Genomic DNA, 17,662 nt, shown 5'->3' on the forward strand with positions numbered 1-17,662 from the left:
TGGGTGTTCTTACAGTTTATTAATTTAGAAGATGGTTTCCCAGTTTATTCCTACAGGTCAGGGTGGGACCACGCTGTGTATCCCCAAGGTACGCGGGCATTTTGGCTGTCACCACCCCGGTTGTTTCCACCATTATCTGCACACTGCACGCTGTCACCTGTCTTTGGATGTCTAATTGATGGTCTGCTGTGGTACAGCCCCCACAATTACACGGTCATTAGCCTTGCTCGACATTTACCTCACACAAATAGGCTTCAGTCTATATCTTCTCCTAAAGAAGCCAATGGCAGCAGCCTGCAGGGCGTTTACAAACACAGGACACACAGGCAGACTCCCAGCTGAAACTGAAAAGCAGGCAAGAGAGAAGCAATAGAGCTGATGTCCTTCACCCCCAAAGGTGACAACCTGGGGAATGAGGACGTGACTTCACCACCCACAAATAAACAATGGGCATATGCTGGAGAGCATCCTGCCTGGCATAAGGAAGCATCAAACCAAAGCATCTTCCAGTGCCCAGGAGTCACAGACAAACCCCAGGCAATGGGAAGAGATGGACGGTGCTGGGTCCCAATTGAGGCCGTGGAGCCCTACAGTGCTGGGTTTGAGCTCCTTTTTCTCCAATAGTGGAGTTTACCCAAAGCTCTGGAGGTTATTGCTGCCCCACCTGGATCACCATGCCTGACACATCCAACACCCACCTGCCCACAGGCCCTTGGGACAGGGACATCAGTGGGCTCTCTGCTCCTAGTGGATGGAGGCCACGCACAGTTAGCAGCACTTGCATGTGATAAGCCATGTGATGCACTACTGTAGAGAAGCTATGAACCCCTACTGTGACCCAACAGATCACTTAATGATTTTTGCCCACAGTGCAGACAGAGGGGAGAAGTACCTCTGGGGACTACAGCCTTATAGACATATCTATCTATCATTAGGGACATGATTTAATGGACACAGTGGCAATAGGTTGGTGGTTGGACTATGTGATCTTACAGGTCTTTTCCAACCTTAATTATTCTAAGGTTCTATCCTGACCTCTCTATGCTCAGATCCTTGAAGCACGCCCTGAAGCCCACCTCAAGCCAAGTTCCTTTTGCATATGCACACTCGTGTCTTCTTCTTTCTTTCCTTCTCCTGCCCCAGATACTAGTAGGAATGGCTTCAGCTCCAAGAGGAGTCAATGGGAAGACCTTACTTGGGGTGGTCAACAGAGCAGTAGCAAAAAGCACCAGGGAAGATCCAAACTTGCAGCCAGTCACACAGAGCAGAGTGAGAGAAGCAGCTTGGTTCTGCTCTGGAACAGCCCCCAAACCCCTATTTTTTTAATACACGAAATATTTACTGGGTGAAAACACAGCCCACTTCCACCTGCCACCTTTAAAAACAGTGAGCCCTGCTCAGTTTTTTGAATGAAGAGCGTGGGTGCAGCCTTCAGGAGCTGCTCCCTGCTGTGCATCACTCCACATAGGTGCTTCCCTGAGACGGCGGTGATGGACACGTCTCTGGGTTTCTGTCATCAGAAAGGATCCTGTGACAGTTTTTCACATGTCCTCAAACCCCAGCACAACAGCTCAGAGACTCTGCAATAACCCTGAGAATATGGTAGGCTTAACCACAGAGCTACAACATGGAGGCATCCAAACTGGGTTGGTGTCGTCTGAACAATGTAAGCATGGGCTTAAAGCCCCCCATGGGCAGCGCTATGCTTTGGTTTGGTCTCTGGCTCCTGCAGGGCAAAGCTGCAGCTTGGGCAGCACCTAATAAGGCTTTGCTGATGGATGGGAGCGCTCTGGCAAACCCAGCTAGGAAATGCAAAGGTCTGCTGCTTGTTTCACTTCAACCCATCGCTGCGACAGAACAAGATCCAACAGTCAAAGGACTTTCTGCCAGTACAACTGCACCTCGATGAAGAATCTGCCAGTACAGTTATGTCAATCAGTTTTGGGGAAAGAGGAAAACTTCATTCCTCTGCCAGCAAAATTTTAAATGATAGATCAGGCCAAAACTTCTCTCATATTTACAGAGAAGTCCAGCGAAAATATCCTTTGACAGACTTACTTAAAGCATGTGGCATGGAGACTGAAAATGCTATCAACTATTTGACTGACAAGTGTCAGCAGCTGTTCATCCAATTTGTTTTATATTTCAGCAACTAACAGATTCTTTCCCCTCTGCTGTAAAGCATGTCTCTTGGCCCATAGGCATCTTAGAAATTGCTTTCCTGCCTCTCCAGTGACCAAAACGTCAAAAATATTAGAAGACAATGTGGTTTCAGAAGCAGAAATAGGCACGCAGCTAAGCAAGGATGATTTTGTCAGTGTTCAGTCTGGGTTCTTTTTTAAAAAGTCACAGCAAACCTAAGGCAAAAATTGCTCCTCTAAGCTTTAAGAAAGGAAAAAAAAATGCCAAAGCAAACAAAGCCCTCAGTAAATCAGCACAGGTTAAACCACAAAGGAAAAAAGCACTGATGGAATGGCCAAGTAGAACGCTACGCAGCTATATTCCACCCTCCACACTTAGTGAAGTTCAACACTATGTCTGTCATCACCAGTTTTTGCTCAGAAAACTTCTCCATGGTGCCACGATCCAACGTAGCCACCTCTGTGTCAAGCTGAGTCCCCCACACCACCCACAAAGCTCAGCCTCCTTCCTCTTAATGCCTTCAGGACCTACCTGATGCCTGAGTCCGCATAAGGTAAGTTACAATTACTGAATTACAAGAGTAGTTACCATTACAATTGTGAACTTGTGTGGCTATAAAGCCGGTGTGACACCTCTCTCCATTGAGCTGCATTCAGCGGTGTTCTCTTTATCCAAGTGCACGGAGGTTCCTGAGCTGAACGCAGAGTGCTATTTGCTTCAGCTGTTCCACAAGATACATATTCCATTGCAAGTTGTAAATCTGCATTTGTTGTAACTATGCAAAATATGGGAGAAAAAAAGTGCAGAGATTATATGCAATCTGCCAGCAGAGTTGTGTGCCATGAGGAAAATGCCTCACAGGTCAAAACAAAGAAAAACACTGAGCAACAAATTAGTTGCAGGCGGTAGCTAATATGGAGATCAAAAGATTAAAATCAACATGCAACGATGAAATCACTGGAATAATAGGAGCACTTAAGAAGATTAAGTCAATGACAGAGTCCAGCAGTAAAAAAAAAAGAAAAAGATTTTGATTATACTGTAAAATTTGATATTGGGAGAGCAAAAGCAATTACAACCACGACATGCTTTGCTCTCCCCGCCTTAGACCATCTTGGCTCATTTCCTATGCAAGGAATACAGTTGTTGAAATAAACAGAAATGTTATGACTCGAGTGCTCGATTCAAAAACAAACCAGGTGGTCAGATCAGATTGGGGACCGACAAGAGGGGTCTGAGCGGAGAGGACTTGTTGCAGATCCTGGAGGATGTGACAGCTGGGGGGGAACAAAAGCTGTCCTGCTTAGGACTGTGTTCAGCTGATCCCAGGGGTCCGGCCCAGGCTGTCAGAGCCTCCCATAGGCACAGGAGCCACAGCCACCCACAGCAGGGACACGGGTCAGCCAGCGCACAACCCAAAGGGAATGGGAAGGGACCGCTGATGGGTGGCTAAAGCTCACTGCAACACACCTGCCTTCAGTGCAACCAGCCAGTAGGGAGGGATGAGCCATCCCGGCTGTGGGACATAGGCACCAGAAGTCCAAGATCCCCCTGGGGCACTGTGATGCTCTGTGCTGTGCTAAGAGCTGGAGCTCTCTGTGCCACACAGCTGATGGCTCACCCATGTTCTTCTACATTGTTTTGTTCAGCATCACTAGCCCCACTGCCGCCCCCAACTCCATAATCACAACCTCAGCTCGTAATTAAATCAAATAAATAAACTACTGGGCATTTTCATGGAATCTCTGGGTGTTCTTGAGCATTTCAGGAATACTTGGGCCACACACTGAAGTTCTTTCCTGCAATAAGCAGGTCTGGACCTCCAGTTTGAGCTGCTGGGGGAACATTTCAGTGGTTCTTTCAGCTCAGATCCTGCGGGGCTGAAATCACACAGACACAAAAAGATCCTTGATGCAAAGGGTTGCAAAGCAACAGCTCCACCTCCCAGCCACCGTCAGCCCAAGCAAAGGCAAATGTAGATATTGACCAACACAACCCACAGTACAGCCAGTTGGACAACACCAAGTGGGGATCTGCAAAATGACTGCAGGAACGGCAGTTGTAATTGCCATTGGAAAGGTTCTCCCTCCATTTGGTTTGGTTTTTTTTTGCCTTTGAAAAGCATGGAAATTTGAAAATGTTTTTCTCCCTCATTAAGAAGGGAATCATTCAGAACACGTGGGGGTTGTCCCACTTATCTCTTTTTTTTTTTGGCCATCCTTCTTTCAAGTGAAAAGGGGAAGGAATGGAAACACAAAACAGGAGTGGGCTTCTACCCATTCTCACTGCTTCTTGCTCCTTTTTCCTGAGATGTTTTCAGTAGGAAAGTGAGAACAAGGCCATCCCCCCATTATATTCTTCTTCTCTACTTCCTCCCACCTTTTATCCTAAATAGCAAATAAGGGGAAAAAACGAAGAAGAAAAAAAAAAAAAATTTAAAGCTCCCACTCTTACAGAATGAAAAAGTACCACATTTCAAAACACTGGGAAGGGACGTGTTTCAGTTTTCAGAGATGAAACAGAGCACTGACCCACTACTGCAAATGTGGGAATGACTCTTTGGAGCAGTAAGGGTGGCCACCACCCTACAGCATCTTCTTCCTTCCCTCGTTGGCCAGGTGAGCTCCCGGCATGGGGAAGATGCCACTGACTCCTGGAGCACAGCAGTCCAGCAGAGGGACCTTCACCCACAGTGCTACCAATCCTCACAGCAGCATTTGGGGCACAGAGCCCGGTCAGGATTGAGCCGTTCGTAACCATTCCTGTTGACAGCAAACTAGAATAGGTTCTGGCTCACACTCCCTGAGCTACGGAAGGAGGAATGAGCAGAGAAAGGAGTTCATTCAACTGCTTCTGTTTGGCAGCTCTGCAGGACTCTCAGCAAGCACAGAAAGGGATGTGGCAAGTGGGGAGGTGCCATTTTTAGAATTACATAAGCCGCTCTGATTGCCATCAGGGTAGTCTATGTGCAGTTGGTGCCACGGTGTCTTACCAGTCGCTCTGCACTGGGGCTGCCGCAGCTTGAGGAGTGGGTCAGGTACCAGCTCCTCCAATTAGATACAGGTTAAAAATACCAGTGCTTCTGTGCCATCACTGGCAAAGGCAACCAGCCACTGTGCTCCCAAAATCCCATTCTGCTTGCTCTGGGACCCACTGGAGCTCCAAAACCCAGTTACACTATGCTGAGTTGCAAAGGGGCAAGCAGTCAAACAGGTAAGTGCGTCCTCACCCAGCTCAGCCTTTGTTCTCTGGATATCCCCATTGGTGTCTCACTAATTTGTCCTAAAAGAGTCTGTCTCCAAGCACTGCAAAAGGAACTCCAGATAAACACCTTGTGCCATCCCTGGGCAGCGCCTGGAGGCTACAGCTGCTGCACTGCTCAGAGAGCAGCACCACAGCCCTGCTGCCCTGCAGCCCAGCACCACCCTTGGCCCTGCGCTGCTATGCCTGGCACAAAGCCACCAAGACACAATGCCACAAAGTCTCAAAGCCACAAAGATATAGAGGCATGGAACCACAAAGCCATGGAGCCACTTCAGAAGCTGCCCCTTGACTGGCAAAGGTAGCCCCATCCTAATTGAGAACCAAGAGCTGGCCGTATGGTTTCACAGAACGAATGCTTGGACTAATGTTCCATAAATCCTCATATTCAAGGATCTTTTACTAGCTACTCCTCAGCTCTTCCTTGAGCTTCACATCTTGCACTGACAGCAAAGATGTGCCATAGATCTGAAACTACAGATAAATTTACCTTTCCAAAGATCTTCCCTGACAGACTGCATTTTGCAGAGAGAGTACAGGAATAATCCCAAAACTTATCTGTGAAAAGCTGAAAACTGACCAACTTTGTCAGAGCACAACTATGCCACAGTAGGAACATTTTCTACCGTGATTGGAATGAAGAAAATGAGCAAAAGTAATTTGGAGTGATCCACATGGTAATCTTTAGCCATTGTACTGCAAAATGATGATGCAGAAAAGCAAAGGTTCTACAGATGGATAAAGAGGAAGAAAAGATCAAGGATCAATACATTTAATGGGCAAATGTATGTCAAAAAAACCAACAACAAAGTGGCTATAAATCTAACCTACATGGGCAAGGTGACTCTTGAGTAGGAATGTGGCCCTGTGTACACAACATGGGCTTCACCCTGCTTCACCTGGTAGCAAAAATAAGGTGATGACACCAGGAGCAGATTTGGACCCTGAGTGGGTTTTAAAAGACTGCTTTGCATGGAGTGGCCTCACCTTGATCACCGTGCATCATTTGGGCACCACAAAATAAGAACATCAAACAATTACAGAAAGCCCAGTGAAGGGCTACAGAGATGGAGAAGGGCCTGGAGGTAAGAGTGCATGAGGAGTGTCTGAGGTCCTTTGGTTCACTCAGCCCAGAGAAGAAGGGGCTGAGGGGGGGCCTTGTGGCAGCCTGCAGCCCCCTCATGGCTGCAGGGAGAGCTGGAGCTGGGCTCTGCTCTCTGGAGATGGCAACAAGGCAAGAGGGAACAGCATGGAGCTGCATCAGGGGAGGGTGAGGTGAGGGTTGGGGAAAGGTTCTTCACCAGGGGGCAGTGGGTATGGAAGGGGCTTCCCAGAGCAGAGGGCAAAGCACCAACCTGCTGGAGTTCAGGGAGGTTGGGCACGGCGCTCAGCCACGTCGTATGGGGCAATCCCATGTGGGGCCTGGAGTTGGACTCTGTACTCCTTGCACCTCGGGGTAATCTAGGATCCGATGGTTCTGTTCTAATTGCTGGCAGCTCACTGGGGTGCCTTTCACCTTCCGCTATTAAAAAAAGAAAAAAAGAAAAAAGTCAAAAAAGAAAAAAGTATTGAAATCATACATACACTTACGTGTATATACACACCTAAAGCAATGCAGTGCAGGAATCAAAGCCACCATTTCTGAAAGACATCAAAGCGTAACACTAACAACTTCGGGCAGCTTCTGCTGCGGAGTTTAAGCAGCTGCCACGTTAAATAACGAGGAGGATCCCAGGTTATCTCCCAGTGGAGCAGAACACGGCCATACAGGAGGGGTCGGACCGCGGGATGCCGGGCGGCCATCAGGGGCAGTGGGACGCGGTCCCTTCGTTCGGTTGCAAGAAGCGGCGGGGGCACGGCTGGTGGATTTCGATGTCAGCGCCCGAGGAGCATTTGGGGCCGGGGCTGCGGGGTGAGGCTGCTCCCAGCGTGAAAACTGGTGTTGGGTTAAAAAGCGGAGGAAAGGCTTAGAGGTTTGGGCACGGAGTCGGGCCGCTCTGTCGGGCTGGGCACCAGGAGTCGTTTTTCTCGAGAGGCAGACATAGAAATAATAACAATAATAATAACAATAATAACAAACGTAAATAATAACTGTAAATAAATACGTGTGTTGTGAACGGCTTTGCGGGGCGCTTTTCCTAGAGGGAAGAGGAAAAAGAAAAAAAAAAAAAGCAAGCAAACAAACCCCCTCCAACCATTTCTCTCCTCCAAATGTCGGGGTGAGGGATGAAGCCTCCGACGTGGAGCAGCCCGCACGGAGAGGCAGAACGAGGCTTGAACCCCGCATCCCAGCCGACGTGCGGCCCTCCCTGGCCCCCCAGAGCCGCTGACACCGGCCGGAGCTCGCCGTGCAGAGGACGAAGGCGCGGCGGTGGGCAGGGCGCCGTGACTGGGGCAGCTGTATCAAAGTCAGTCATTTTTAATACGCTTGCCGGAACAGCAGAAGTCGAATCGATAGAGACAGCCTCCAGCTGTGCCTAAACCCGCGATTTCAATTAAAATACTGAGCTTCGATGCCTGGGTCTTAACCGCGATCCTAAAGCCCGGCCGCACAAGGCATGCGGCACCCGGGCACGTCGCGGCCGGGAGCAGAGGTACGGCCCGGGCCGGCCCCGGGCTCCGCGGGGGCTCCGCCAGGGCTTCCTCCGGGGCCGTGGGAAGGAGGCGGCCCCGGGGCTGTCGCTCGGGGTCCCCGCCGCGGCTCCTCGCTCCCGGGGAGCCCCGAGGCCTGCGGGTAGGGCGGGGTGCGTAGCGGAGAGCCGGGAGGGGGACCGGGCCGGAGAGCACCGGGGAACGACGGCCCGGGAAGGGCGAGGGAGGCGTGGGGAAGCTGGCAGAGAGCTCCCGGCCCCGGCTCCGCAGCCCTCTTTTATTCTGCCCGAAATCATCTCGTTTACAGAAAATATTTGTTTGCACTATTAGTTGGTACTGGAGTTAATTACTCAACGTGTGAGCGGGGAGTAATATGGATAAAAGCAGCCCCAGTGTTTATTGTGTGGGTGAGCTGTTGAGCGGTGCTTGAATAAACTGCAATTAGGGTTAGATAGAGATTAATTAACATGTGAGTGGCAAGGTGTAAAATAGTTCCCAACCCTCCACTCAGTATAATCTGCAGGCGAGGAAAAGAAGTTTGTGGAGGCTAATTAAATACTTTGCTGAAGCCGACGAGCCCCGGCAGCGAGCGGAGCCCCGCCGCCTCCTGCCCGCCGCCCGGCTCGGGGCTCGCCCGCAGCCAAACATCGAGAGCGGATCGTCCCAAGAAGCGGGATGGTTCTCTCCACCCCTTACAACAACCGCTAGGGCAGGGACGTCGGCTCCGGGGACGCCGACAACCGATGCTGCAGATGCGGGATGACCCCTCGATGCCGGCGGTCCCCCCCCCCCCCCCTCCCAGCCCGGGGCACAGCGCTCCGCTCCGCCCGCCGGGAGCCTACGGGCCGCCTCCGCTTTCAAAGTTTGTTTCTGCAGCGTGTTGTGGTTCGCAGGTGAAAAAGCCGTCTGCAAACAGCCGCCAGCGAGCTGCCCCAGAGGGGAGAGGAGGCGCGGCTTTGTCAGAACCGCACGAAACCGCCGAATTCCTCCAAACTTTCTTAGGAGTGCGAGGGAGGAGGAAAAAAATTATATATATATAAGTTTACATATATATATGTATATATATATAAGTCTTTTCATTGCTTGCTTTACCTCTAGCCAGGCTCAATCTAAACCCCTCGCTCAATCCCCCCCCCCCATCCCTCCCCAATCCCTTCCCCCGGCTAATCCTCCCCTTTATTTTAGAAACACACAAAACCAGGTTCCACGCAGCGCTATAGTGGCTCCCAGTGAAAGAGAATGGAGCGCTGTGAATCGCTGGGGGAGAATCGCTCGGGCTGAATGGCCCCGAGAGGGTCCGGCAGGGCCGGGCCCCTTCCCCCAGGTGGGCTCCCCAGCTCCGCTCCTCACACCGCGGCGTTCTGCAAACCCTCCCCTCCCGCCCCCAACTCCTTCTAATTAGAGAAGAAGGGAAGGAAGGAAGCCCGGCACCCGGCCGCAATAATGTCGTGCATTTGGAAAGGGGGGAGCGGGAGGGGAGCAAGAAAATGATTAAAAGGGAAAGGGAGATGCACCCGCTTGCACGCCCAGGGATGCGGGCGTCTCTCGGAGTGAGCGCTTGCAAAGCTCCCGTTCGCAGCGCACGGCCGCTTTTCTCTTTTTGCCCCTTTTTACTTTTCCCTTTTTCTTCTCTTTTTTTTGTTTTTTTAAAGCAGCACAAACCCAACCCCAGAGTCGACCCCCTCCGCGTTTATTTAAGGCTAATCACCAGCCACTCTGAGAGGAGGGGGGGGGGGTGGGGGGGCGAGGGGGGAGTGGAATTAAACTTAGTTTAATTAACATTAATACACCGTCCTAATTAATGGGTTGGCTATTAATTTATACATGCTGGGGAGGCTCGCAGATAAGTGACAATTTATTAATTATCTTCCAGCTCGGTTGCAACGGAGCTGATTGCAGATGGGTTGCCAAAATAACTCGAGCACGGTTGCGTGGTAGTCGCTGTAGGGGAAAAAAAAATCATTCTCCCCCTTCTTTAAAAAAAATATATATATAAATAAATAAAAGAAAAAGCAAAAAATCCTCACGCTCACTCCGAGCGGCTCCTCTATAACCCCAGCGAGAACTGGAGCACTCTTTTCCACCCAACTTGTGAATCGCACTTGCCTTCTAATTTGCCACATGCAAAACGATTCCTCTGCTTTGCAAGTTGCTTTTTAAGAAGGGAGAGAGAGAGAGAGGGGAAGAAAAAAAAAACCAGCTCGCACACGAGCGATTTGAGCGTCTTAAACTGGAAGGAAATCGTGCGTGGAGGAGGGGGGGGTTCTCTTCCTCTCCCTGCCCCAACCCACCGCGCTCCAGCCCGGCGCCTGGGCTCGGGGAAGATCCATGGTGGCATCCCCATGTCATCCTGCTCCAAGTGACTTCATGTGATGTCAGCTTTAAATGTACGAGGCGGTGAGCTGACGCTCGGGAAGATGTTTGCTATCAAAATGTGACTGCGGCCGCACCGCGCTGCTTGGATGCTTCTCGTCGGAACCGGGCTAAGGTAAGGGGTGCCGAGGCAGCTCCGCGCCCCGTCGGTGTGGCTGGGCAGGGCGGCAGGGGCTGGGGGAGCTTCTTCTGTTCCCCCCCCCCACCCCCCTTTTAAATACTAACAAGGTCTAGCTCGCATGTTACTTTAGCGTGTTCCGCTTAATGAGCAGTAATCTGGTACCCTACGTGCCATTGTTCTTGGATATGTTCATTTGAATGTAAATAGGGAGGGGGTGCCGGTGGGGGGGGAGGGGGGGGTAAGTGGGGGGGGGGAAGAGAACAAGGTGCTTATTAAATTGATTTGTCTCCTGGCTTTTCTGGAATGCAGAGCCGAGCGCAGGAGCGAGCGGCCGCTCAGCCCAAGTTCCCGCACGGCGCAGAGCCATGGCGAGCTCGGGGTCGCTGGAGACGGTCATGCCTTCCCCCTGCCCCCGGCACGACGGCCGGGCCGCCGCCGCTAACCCGTCCAAGAGCCTGGCCTTCTCCATCGAGCGCATCATGGCCAAGACGTCGGAGCCCAAAGCAGCCTTCGAGCAGAGGCACAGCGGCCCGGGGCCGGAGCCGGAGGCAGGCAAGAAGCCGCTCAGCCTGTGCTCGCCGCTGCCCTGCGTGATCCCCATCCCTCCGCTGGGCTACGAGGTGCCCTCCAAGACTCTCCTCAACTACTCGGAGCTGTGGAAGAGCGGCCTGCGGGGCGCCGGGGGGCTCTGCAAAACCAACTGCGGCGTCTGCTGCAAGGCAGAGCTCGCCCTGGGGCAGCCCAGCGGGCGGCTCATCAAGCCGCAGGTCATCCACCAGGCGGGAGCGGTGCCGGCAGCCCCCCGCTCCCTCTATTACTTCAACTACCTGGATGCCGCCTACCACCCGGCCGACCTGCTGCACGGACAGCTCTTCCCCGCCGGCCTCCTGGGCCCCCCGCCGCCGGGGGGACTCTCGGCTCACCAGAAGCTTTTCCTGCTGGAGAACGCCAAGCTGGCGGGGCTGGCGGCCGAGAAGCTGCCCCCGCCGCCGCCCTTCGCGCACAAGGAGCGGCTACCGGGCCACCTGGACCAGGTGATGAAGGAGGCGGCGGCGGCGGAGCGCGGCGGCCCCCCCAAGGGCCACGCAAAGCTGGGGGGGGGCAGCGGCGGAACGGCGGAGGGCAAACCCAAGAACTTCACCTGCGAGGTGTGCGGCAAGGTAAGGGGAACGGGGCTGCGGGAGGGGCCGGAGTGTGCGGGAGCGGCCCCGCCGCGCCTCACCGCTGCTTCCTCGCAGGTGTTCAACGCGCACTACAACCTCACCCGGCACATGCCGGTGCACACGGGGGCTCGGCCGTTCGTGTGCAAGGTCTGCGGGAAGGGCTTCCGCCAAGCCAGCACCCTGTGCCGGCACAAAATCATTCACACGCAGGTAGGTGGGAAGGTGAGGGGCGGAATGGGGTAGGGGGCGGCTTCTTTCCGCAGCCCCTAACGGGCCTCTCGTTTCCCCCCCACCCCCCCTTCCCCGCGCAGGAGAAGCCCCACAAGTGCAACCAGTGTGGGAAGGCGTTCAACAGGAGCTCCACGCTCAACACCCACATCCGCATCCACGCCGGCTACAAACCCTTCGTCTGCGAGTTCTGCGGCAAGGGCTTCCACCAGAAAGGTGAGCAGGGCCGGGCTGGGTCTGGGGGTGCTCCGTCATCATTAGCGGGGATTTAGCGGACCCTGCCCGGCTGCGGGAACGGGGGGTGCAGGGCCGACCCACCGCCGCCTCTCCCAATTACTCTCCTAAGCCCGGCTGCAGCGCGGGGACCGCTGCCGGGGCTCCCAAAATGCTTTTTAAATGAGAGGTACGGGGCCGCGGGCCTAATCCCGGGCGCTCTTCATTTGTCGCGGGTCACCGGGCTGACCCTGCCCTCATTTGTGCCCCGGCGATGACGCGGAGCAGCTCTGACAGCAGGACGGGGCTCAGGGGTTCACTTCCTGCCCCCCTCACCTGGCACCCTCGGTAACCCCCTTCCCACCTTCCTCCTCCCTCGCAGGCAACTACAAGAACCACAAGCTGACCCACAGCGGAGAGAAGCAGTACAAGTGCACCATTTGCAACAAAGCCTTCCACCAGATCTATAACTTGACTTTCCACATGCACACCCACAACGACAAGAAGCCCTTCACGTGCGTCACTTGCGGCAAAGGATTTTGCAGAAACTTTGATTTAAAGAAGCACGTCCGAAAGTTGCATGACAGCGTCTCCAGTGCTCCTCCGCCACCGCCCCGGGACCCAACGCGCAGCGGGCAGAGCTAAGGGCCAGCACAGCTAATGGCCGGCACAGCTCCAGGACCGCCGCTACCCATCCCAACTGCAGCCTTCGCTTCTCTGTCTCTTCCCCAGCGAGCTCAGCCGTCGGTAGCAAGCGACCCCGAGCTGCAGCTGTATATAAGAGGAATCCTATTTAACGGCGCTGCAGGCCAAGAGGGGCTGGGCCGGCTGCCCCCCTCTCTGCCACCCCCCACCCCCTCCAGCCAGGACAGCGTTCTTTATACGTGTCTGTAAATCTCCATTTTAAATGTACGCTCGAATAAGTGAGGAATATATATATATATTATATATATATAATCTATCATGGGACAATAAACCGGCCCTTCGTAGGTGTCTCATTTCCCACTCCGGCCCTGAGCCGGGCAGAGCGGCACTGTCCGGCCCCATGGGGATGCGGTGTGCGGGGCCCGGAGGAGCCCGAGTGCGGGCCGCAGGGCAGGAGGGGGCCGAGCAGGGCCGCCCCCAGGAGAGGAGCTCGGAGGGCGCCCGCAGCTTTCCGGTGCCGCTCTCGTTCCGGCGCTGTTCGGCCGCTCCTCGGTGCCGCTCCCCGCATGCAGATGAAGTGATCTCACGCTCGCTTTCCGAGTAATGACCCAAATTAAGAGAGAAAACACAGACCCTTCAAACCGCATTACATTAATCTAATCACTCCCAGCAGGCCTCAGAAACTCTTTTTGATCAGAATACGGATAATCAAGCACTTGGATTACACTAAATATTCCCTTCTCAGCTCCCCCCTTTCCCTACTTTTAATATGCGAGTGTCTATTCTGGCCACGTCGTTAGGAACAATATTATTCTAGCGGAGAAACGAGGCTGATCTCTGCGTGCTGCTCGGGCCGGGCTCGCCAATGAAGCGGGGAACGAGCGCGACACCCGAATGCCTGGGGACGCCGCGATGGGGAGTTCACCTTTCCCCGCTTAATGGAGCGATTAAAAGGAGGGAGGCGAAGGCGAGCACAGCTCTGCGCCGAGAGCAGGGCCGGGAGGCGACCCCGTGCTGCGCCTTTGCGGGATGCGGTGCCGGGAGCGGCGCTTCGAGCCCCCGGGACTGATCTCCTCCTCACTCGAATTTTGGGGGGTTTTTTTCGATGCCAAAACGATCGCTTTGATGGTTTGGAGAGGGTGAGGCGCGGAGAGCGATGAGCATTGATGCTGGTAGCAGGGAAAAGATCGGGGGATAATTTGCTTTAAAAGACTTTTTGGAGAGAGTTTCGGGTTAGAAAGAAATTACTACTAATAATTGGAATCCCCGTCGCTATAAGTCATGGCTGTTTGAAACCTTAGGAGAGAGGGAATCCATCCCCAGGCGAAGGGGCTTGTAGGCTCAACCCCTCGCAAGCGGATCGCGGCTGCAGAACGCGCCCGGCCTCGGCAGCCAGACGGGACGGGACGGGAGCGGCAAGGAGGGCCTCGGGAAGGGCGGCGGGACGAGGAACCGCGGCGGGATGAGGCCGGGCATCCCGCAGCCCCGAGCCGGTCCTGCCGCCGGTGCCGGGGAAGCGCACCTCGGGGCCGGGGGGCGTCGACAGCCGGAACTGGGCTCGACCCCGCGCCCTTCCCGAAGCCTGGTGGGTGAGGGCAGGGCAAGGAGCCGCTCCCAGCGAAGGGGCTGCAGAAGCGCTCTTTGCCTCGTTTTGCTAACACGCAGCGCTGTCTGCAGAGATGTCGGAGCGGCAGGCTCGTCGCGGCTCGGAACGTCCTCGGGACACCTCAAAGAGCCGCGCCGGTCGTCCCTTGGGGGGGTTTTGTCACGTTGTCCCTCCCGGGGGCGGCGGGCAGCGCTCCCAGACCGTCCTCGCTCCGGCCGCACCGAGAAACGGATGGCGAGGAGCGGAGCCCCGGGAGCGCTGCCCGCCCCCGGCCGGGCTCTCGCCCCCATCCCGGCACACACAGGCGGCGGGTGGCGGGGGAGGGGCGGCTCTGTCAGACGCACACACGCCAGAGACTCCAATTATCTTCTCCCTCACAAGATGTTTCTGCTGTCCACGACTGCTCACACTTCAGCGCTCTTGCCAGCAAGCCTCAATGGTAACACAAAACCCGCACACAACCCCTTCTCCCGACGCCGCAGCCGCGCACACAACAGATTGAGCGGTGCCGGTGCCTCGGGGGGAGGGTTACAAGTGCCTCCGGGCGGGGAGCTGCACGAGGAGCTGCCGGGTCCCCCTCTCGGCCCGGCCCGGCCCAAAGCGGACTCCCGGGCCGGGTGCGTCGCGTCGGGCACCGGGAAGCGCTCGAGCCAAAGGCAGCCGCGTTGCCCTTTTCCCTGCACTCCGCTCTCCAAACGTCTGAGCAACCAGTTTGCTGCTAGAAACATGTTAATTGCCAACGGAGCTCATTAAGGCATGCACATGCAAAACACAGCGAGGGAGATTAAATGGACAAAAGCGCAATAATGAACTGTCAACAATCGAACCCATCTACAAGACCAGGAGCACTCAAGAATGAGGCATTTAGAGGCAACAAAGGATTGTCTGGGACAGGAAGAAAGGACGACCTAGACTTTTGTTTAGTCAACACAATTGATTACAAATGAGAGATTAACAGGATAGCTTCAGAGTTTTTTTGAAGGAGGCAGAAGAGAAAAGTCCAATTAAGTGCACCGAATGTTAACTACATTGATTTCCACGGCCAGCCCTAGAGAAATTCTCATTAAACCATCCCTGGCGATCCCTTTTGGAAAGTAATTTGTCTCCCTGATGGAGCAGAGAAAGGGAGCCGTGTAAAGAGAAAGAAGCGCTAGTTCTTGGCACAATGAGCTTAGGAGACACACTGGAAAGAGCCAAAGGGGGAGTTAATGAGCATCTGACAAGCCGCTTGGACCCGGGCCTGGAGAGCAGCGATGAAAAGATGGAATTGGCCAACAACTATTCTTTATATCAAACATAAAAAGGCCAATCTGAAACAGGGCTGCTCAAAGCTGGTGGGGAAGAAAAGAAAGGCCCCCACTGGGGGGTGGAGTGGAGGGCTCAACTGCCCCATCGGGACGGGAAAAAAAAAAATGCTCTGGCATGTCCACGTCCCAGCGAGAGGGGCTGCCCGAGCTCGGCACAGCCGGACTTCAGCACAGCCCGGCTTCGGCACAGCCCGGGCGGACACGCCACAGCCGAAGTGCTGTTCTCTCAGCCTGGCACCTCCCGCACGCCCCGAGGACGGCGGCCGCAGGGCCGGGCATGGTGCGGAATGTTGTCCCGGCCCTTTCCGAGGGTGCCGGTGCCTCCGAAGCACCCGAGGGCCCCTCACCTCCTTTCCTCCCGTGTAGACACAATTCGTTCGGAGGCTCTTAAATCAGATTAGAGCTCGTTAATAACAATTTTGGCTTAAGTCTGTATTGACTTAGGTTTAGGAATGGCTTAGCACTTTCGCTTAAGTCAACACGACCGCTGAATAGACACATGCCTTGCCCAGCTTGCCGAGCCCTGCGGGCACCCAGGTGCCCGCCGAGCTCTGCCCTCCTGCTTTAAGTCCCCCGGAGCAGCATTACTACCATTCTTAAGCAAGACGGCGGAGCATCAGAAGAGCGACTCCCGCGTGTCAACCACGAGGGTCCCCACGGGCAGGGGCTCGGCAGAGCCCCACCACCTCCCAGGGCACTGCTTTCCCCGACAGCGTGGTCAGAACCCGCTCCTTAACATCTCTTTCTCTTCAGATTTGCACCCCGAGGACTTCAGCTTCCCCCCTTTCCTCCGAAGGGAGGGACAGGTAGACCCTGGAATTCTGCAGGCACGATGCCATGCGTACCACGGCGGCGAGGACAGGCTGGGGTTGACGTGCTCACCCCACACCCTCTCCCGAGGGCTCAGACCTACGTTGTAGATCTCACACTGCAGCTGGTTTTAACTCGTGTCATTCACCTGCCCACTCTGGTTATTTGGGGTGAAGCCATCCCACAGGCAAAGTACCACCACAGACTCATTTCACAAAGAGGAAAGGAAAAAGCCCCTCACTTACTTCTTTAGTTGCCGCTGCCATCCACCCTAACTCTCCAGGTGACCGACCCTGCCGGGTATTACTCCCATTCCCGTGCTTATCGCCCACACGTGCTTAACTGATTTAATCAGGGAAAGGGGAGCCCAACACGTGTCCTCAAGTAGGAAAAACAAAACAAAACAACAACAAAAAAACCCCAAACAGCTGTGATTCCCTCTGCTCTCTTCTGCACCTGTGGCTGGGGAAACACGTGCAGGTACTGAAAGTCACCAGCGCTCTTTAAGATCTGCTTTGAACTGCATTACAGCATGTTTTGTTCTGGGGAAGCCTCACTGTCCCCAGTAGGGATGAGGACAAAAATGCTGTCAGATGTGGAGCACAGGAAAACGGGCCTGAAGTTCAGACTCAAGCTTATAAATCCGAAACAGTGCAAAACTTTTCTTACAACTTCGGCAATTTTGCAGTCTTGTGTGCTCGCACAGGACTGTGGCAACGAGAAACGTTCCAAGTGATCGGCAGGCAGGGACTCAGCACCTCGCTGGGCCCGCAGAGGGTACCCATGGTCATCCGTGGGGCAGCGCCGCAGCCCCGCCCCCGTAGCCCCCTTCCCACCCCGGAGCAGCCGGGCCCCGTCCCCACCGAGCAGCCCCGGTACCCACAGGGGAGGCAGAGCCCGGCCCCTAAATCCCACGGAGCGAAGCGCTCGCAGCCGCTCGGAGGGACCGAGCCCGTAGCAGCCGAACGTGCCCCCAAATCAGCGCCACCGCCCCGCTGCAATGGGTACGTTTGTCGTGTAAAGCAAGCATTTTGGATCACACAGAGCACCTGAGCTCTGCTGCAACCGCGTTCCCCACGTCCCGTTATCTGTCTGTTACTCCTTCTACTGTCTTCCTCAGTGCTGCCAGTTGCCAAGCTCTTTCACATAAATAGAAGCTTTCTGATTTATAACCAGCCTCTTCCTTCTGATTCATTACGTT

The 17,662-nt window shown here is 54.5% G+C and overlaps 1 protein-coding gene across 1 annotated transcript; it reads left to right on the top strand.

The window, feature by feature from the left end:
* Nucleotides 1–10,032: 10,032 nt before the first annotated feature.
* Nucleotides 10,033–14,098, top strand: FEZF2 (FEZ family zinc finger 2). Its single transcript, XM_072347845.1, has 5 exons — nt 10,033–10,483; nt 10,799–11,649; nt 11,728–11,862; nt 11,964–12,096; nt 12,476–14,098. Exons 2-5 carry the CDS (start codon nt 10,855–10,857, stop codon nt 12,736–12,738), a joined length of 1,326 nt encoding a protein of 441 aa, XP_072203946.1. The 5' UTR covers nt 10,033–10,483; nt 10,799–10,854; the 3' UTR covers nt 12,739–14,098.
* Nucleotides 14,099–17,662: the final 3,564 nt, after the last annotated feature.

The sequence above is a fragment of the Excalfactoria chinensis genome, chromosome 12, assembly GCF_039878825.1.
Source record: "Excalfactoria chinensis isolate bCotChi1 chromosome 12, bCotChi1.hap2, whole genome shotgun sequence".
NCBI classification, from domain to species: domain Eukaryota; kingdom Metazoa; phylum Chordata; class Aves; order Galliformes; family Phasianidae; genus Excalfactoria; species Excalfactoria chinensis.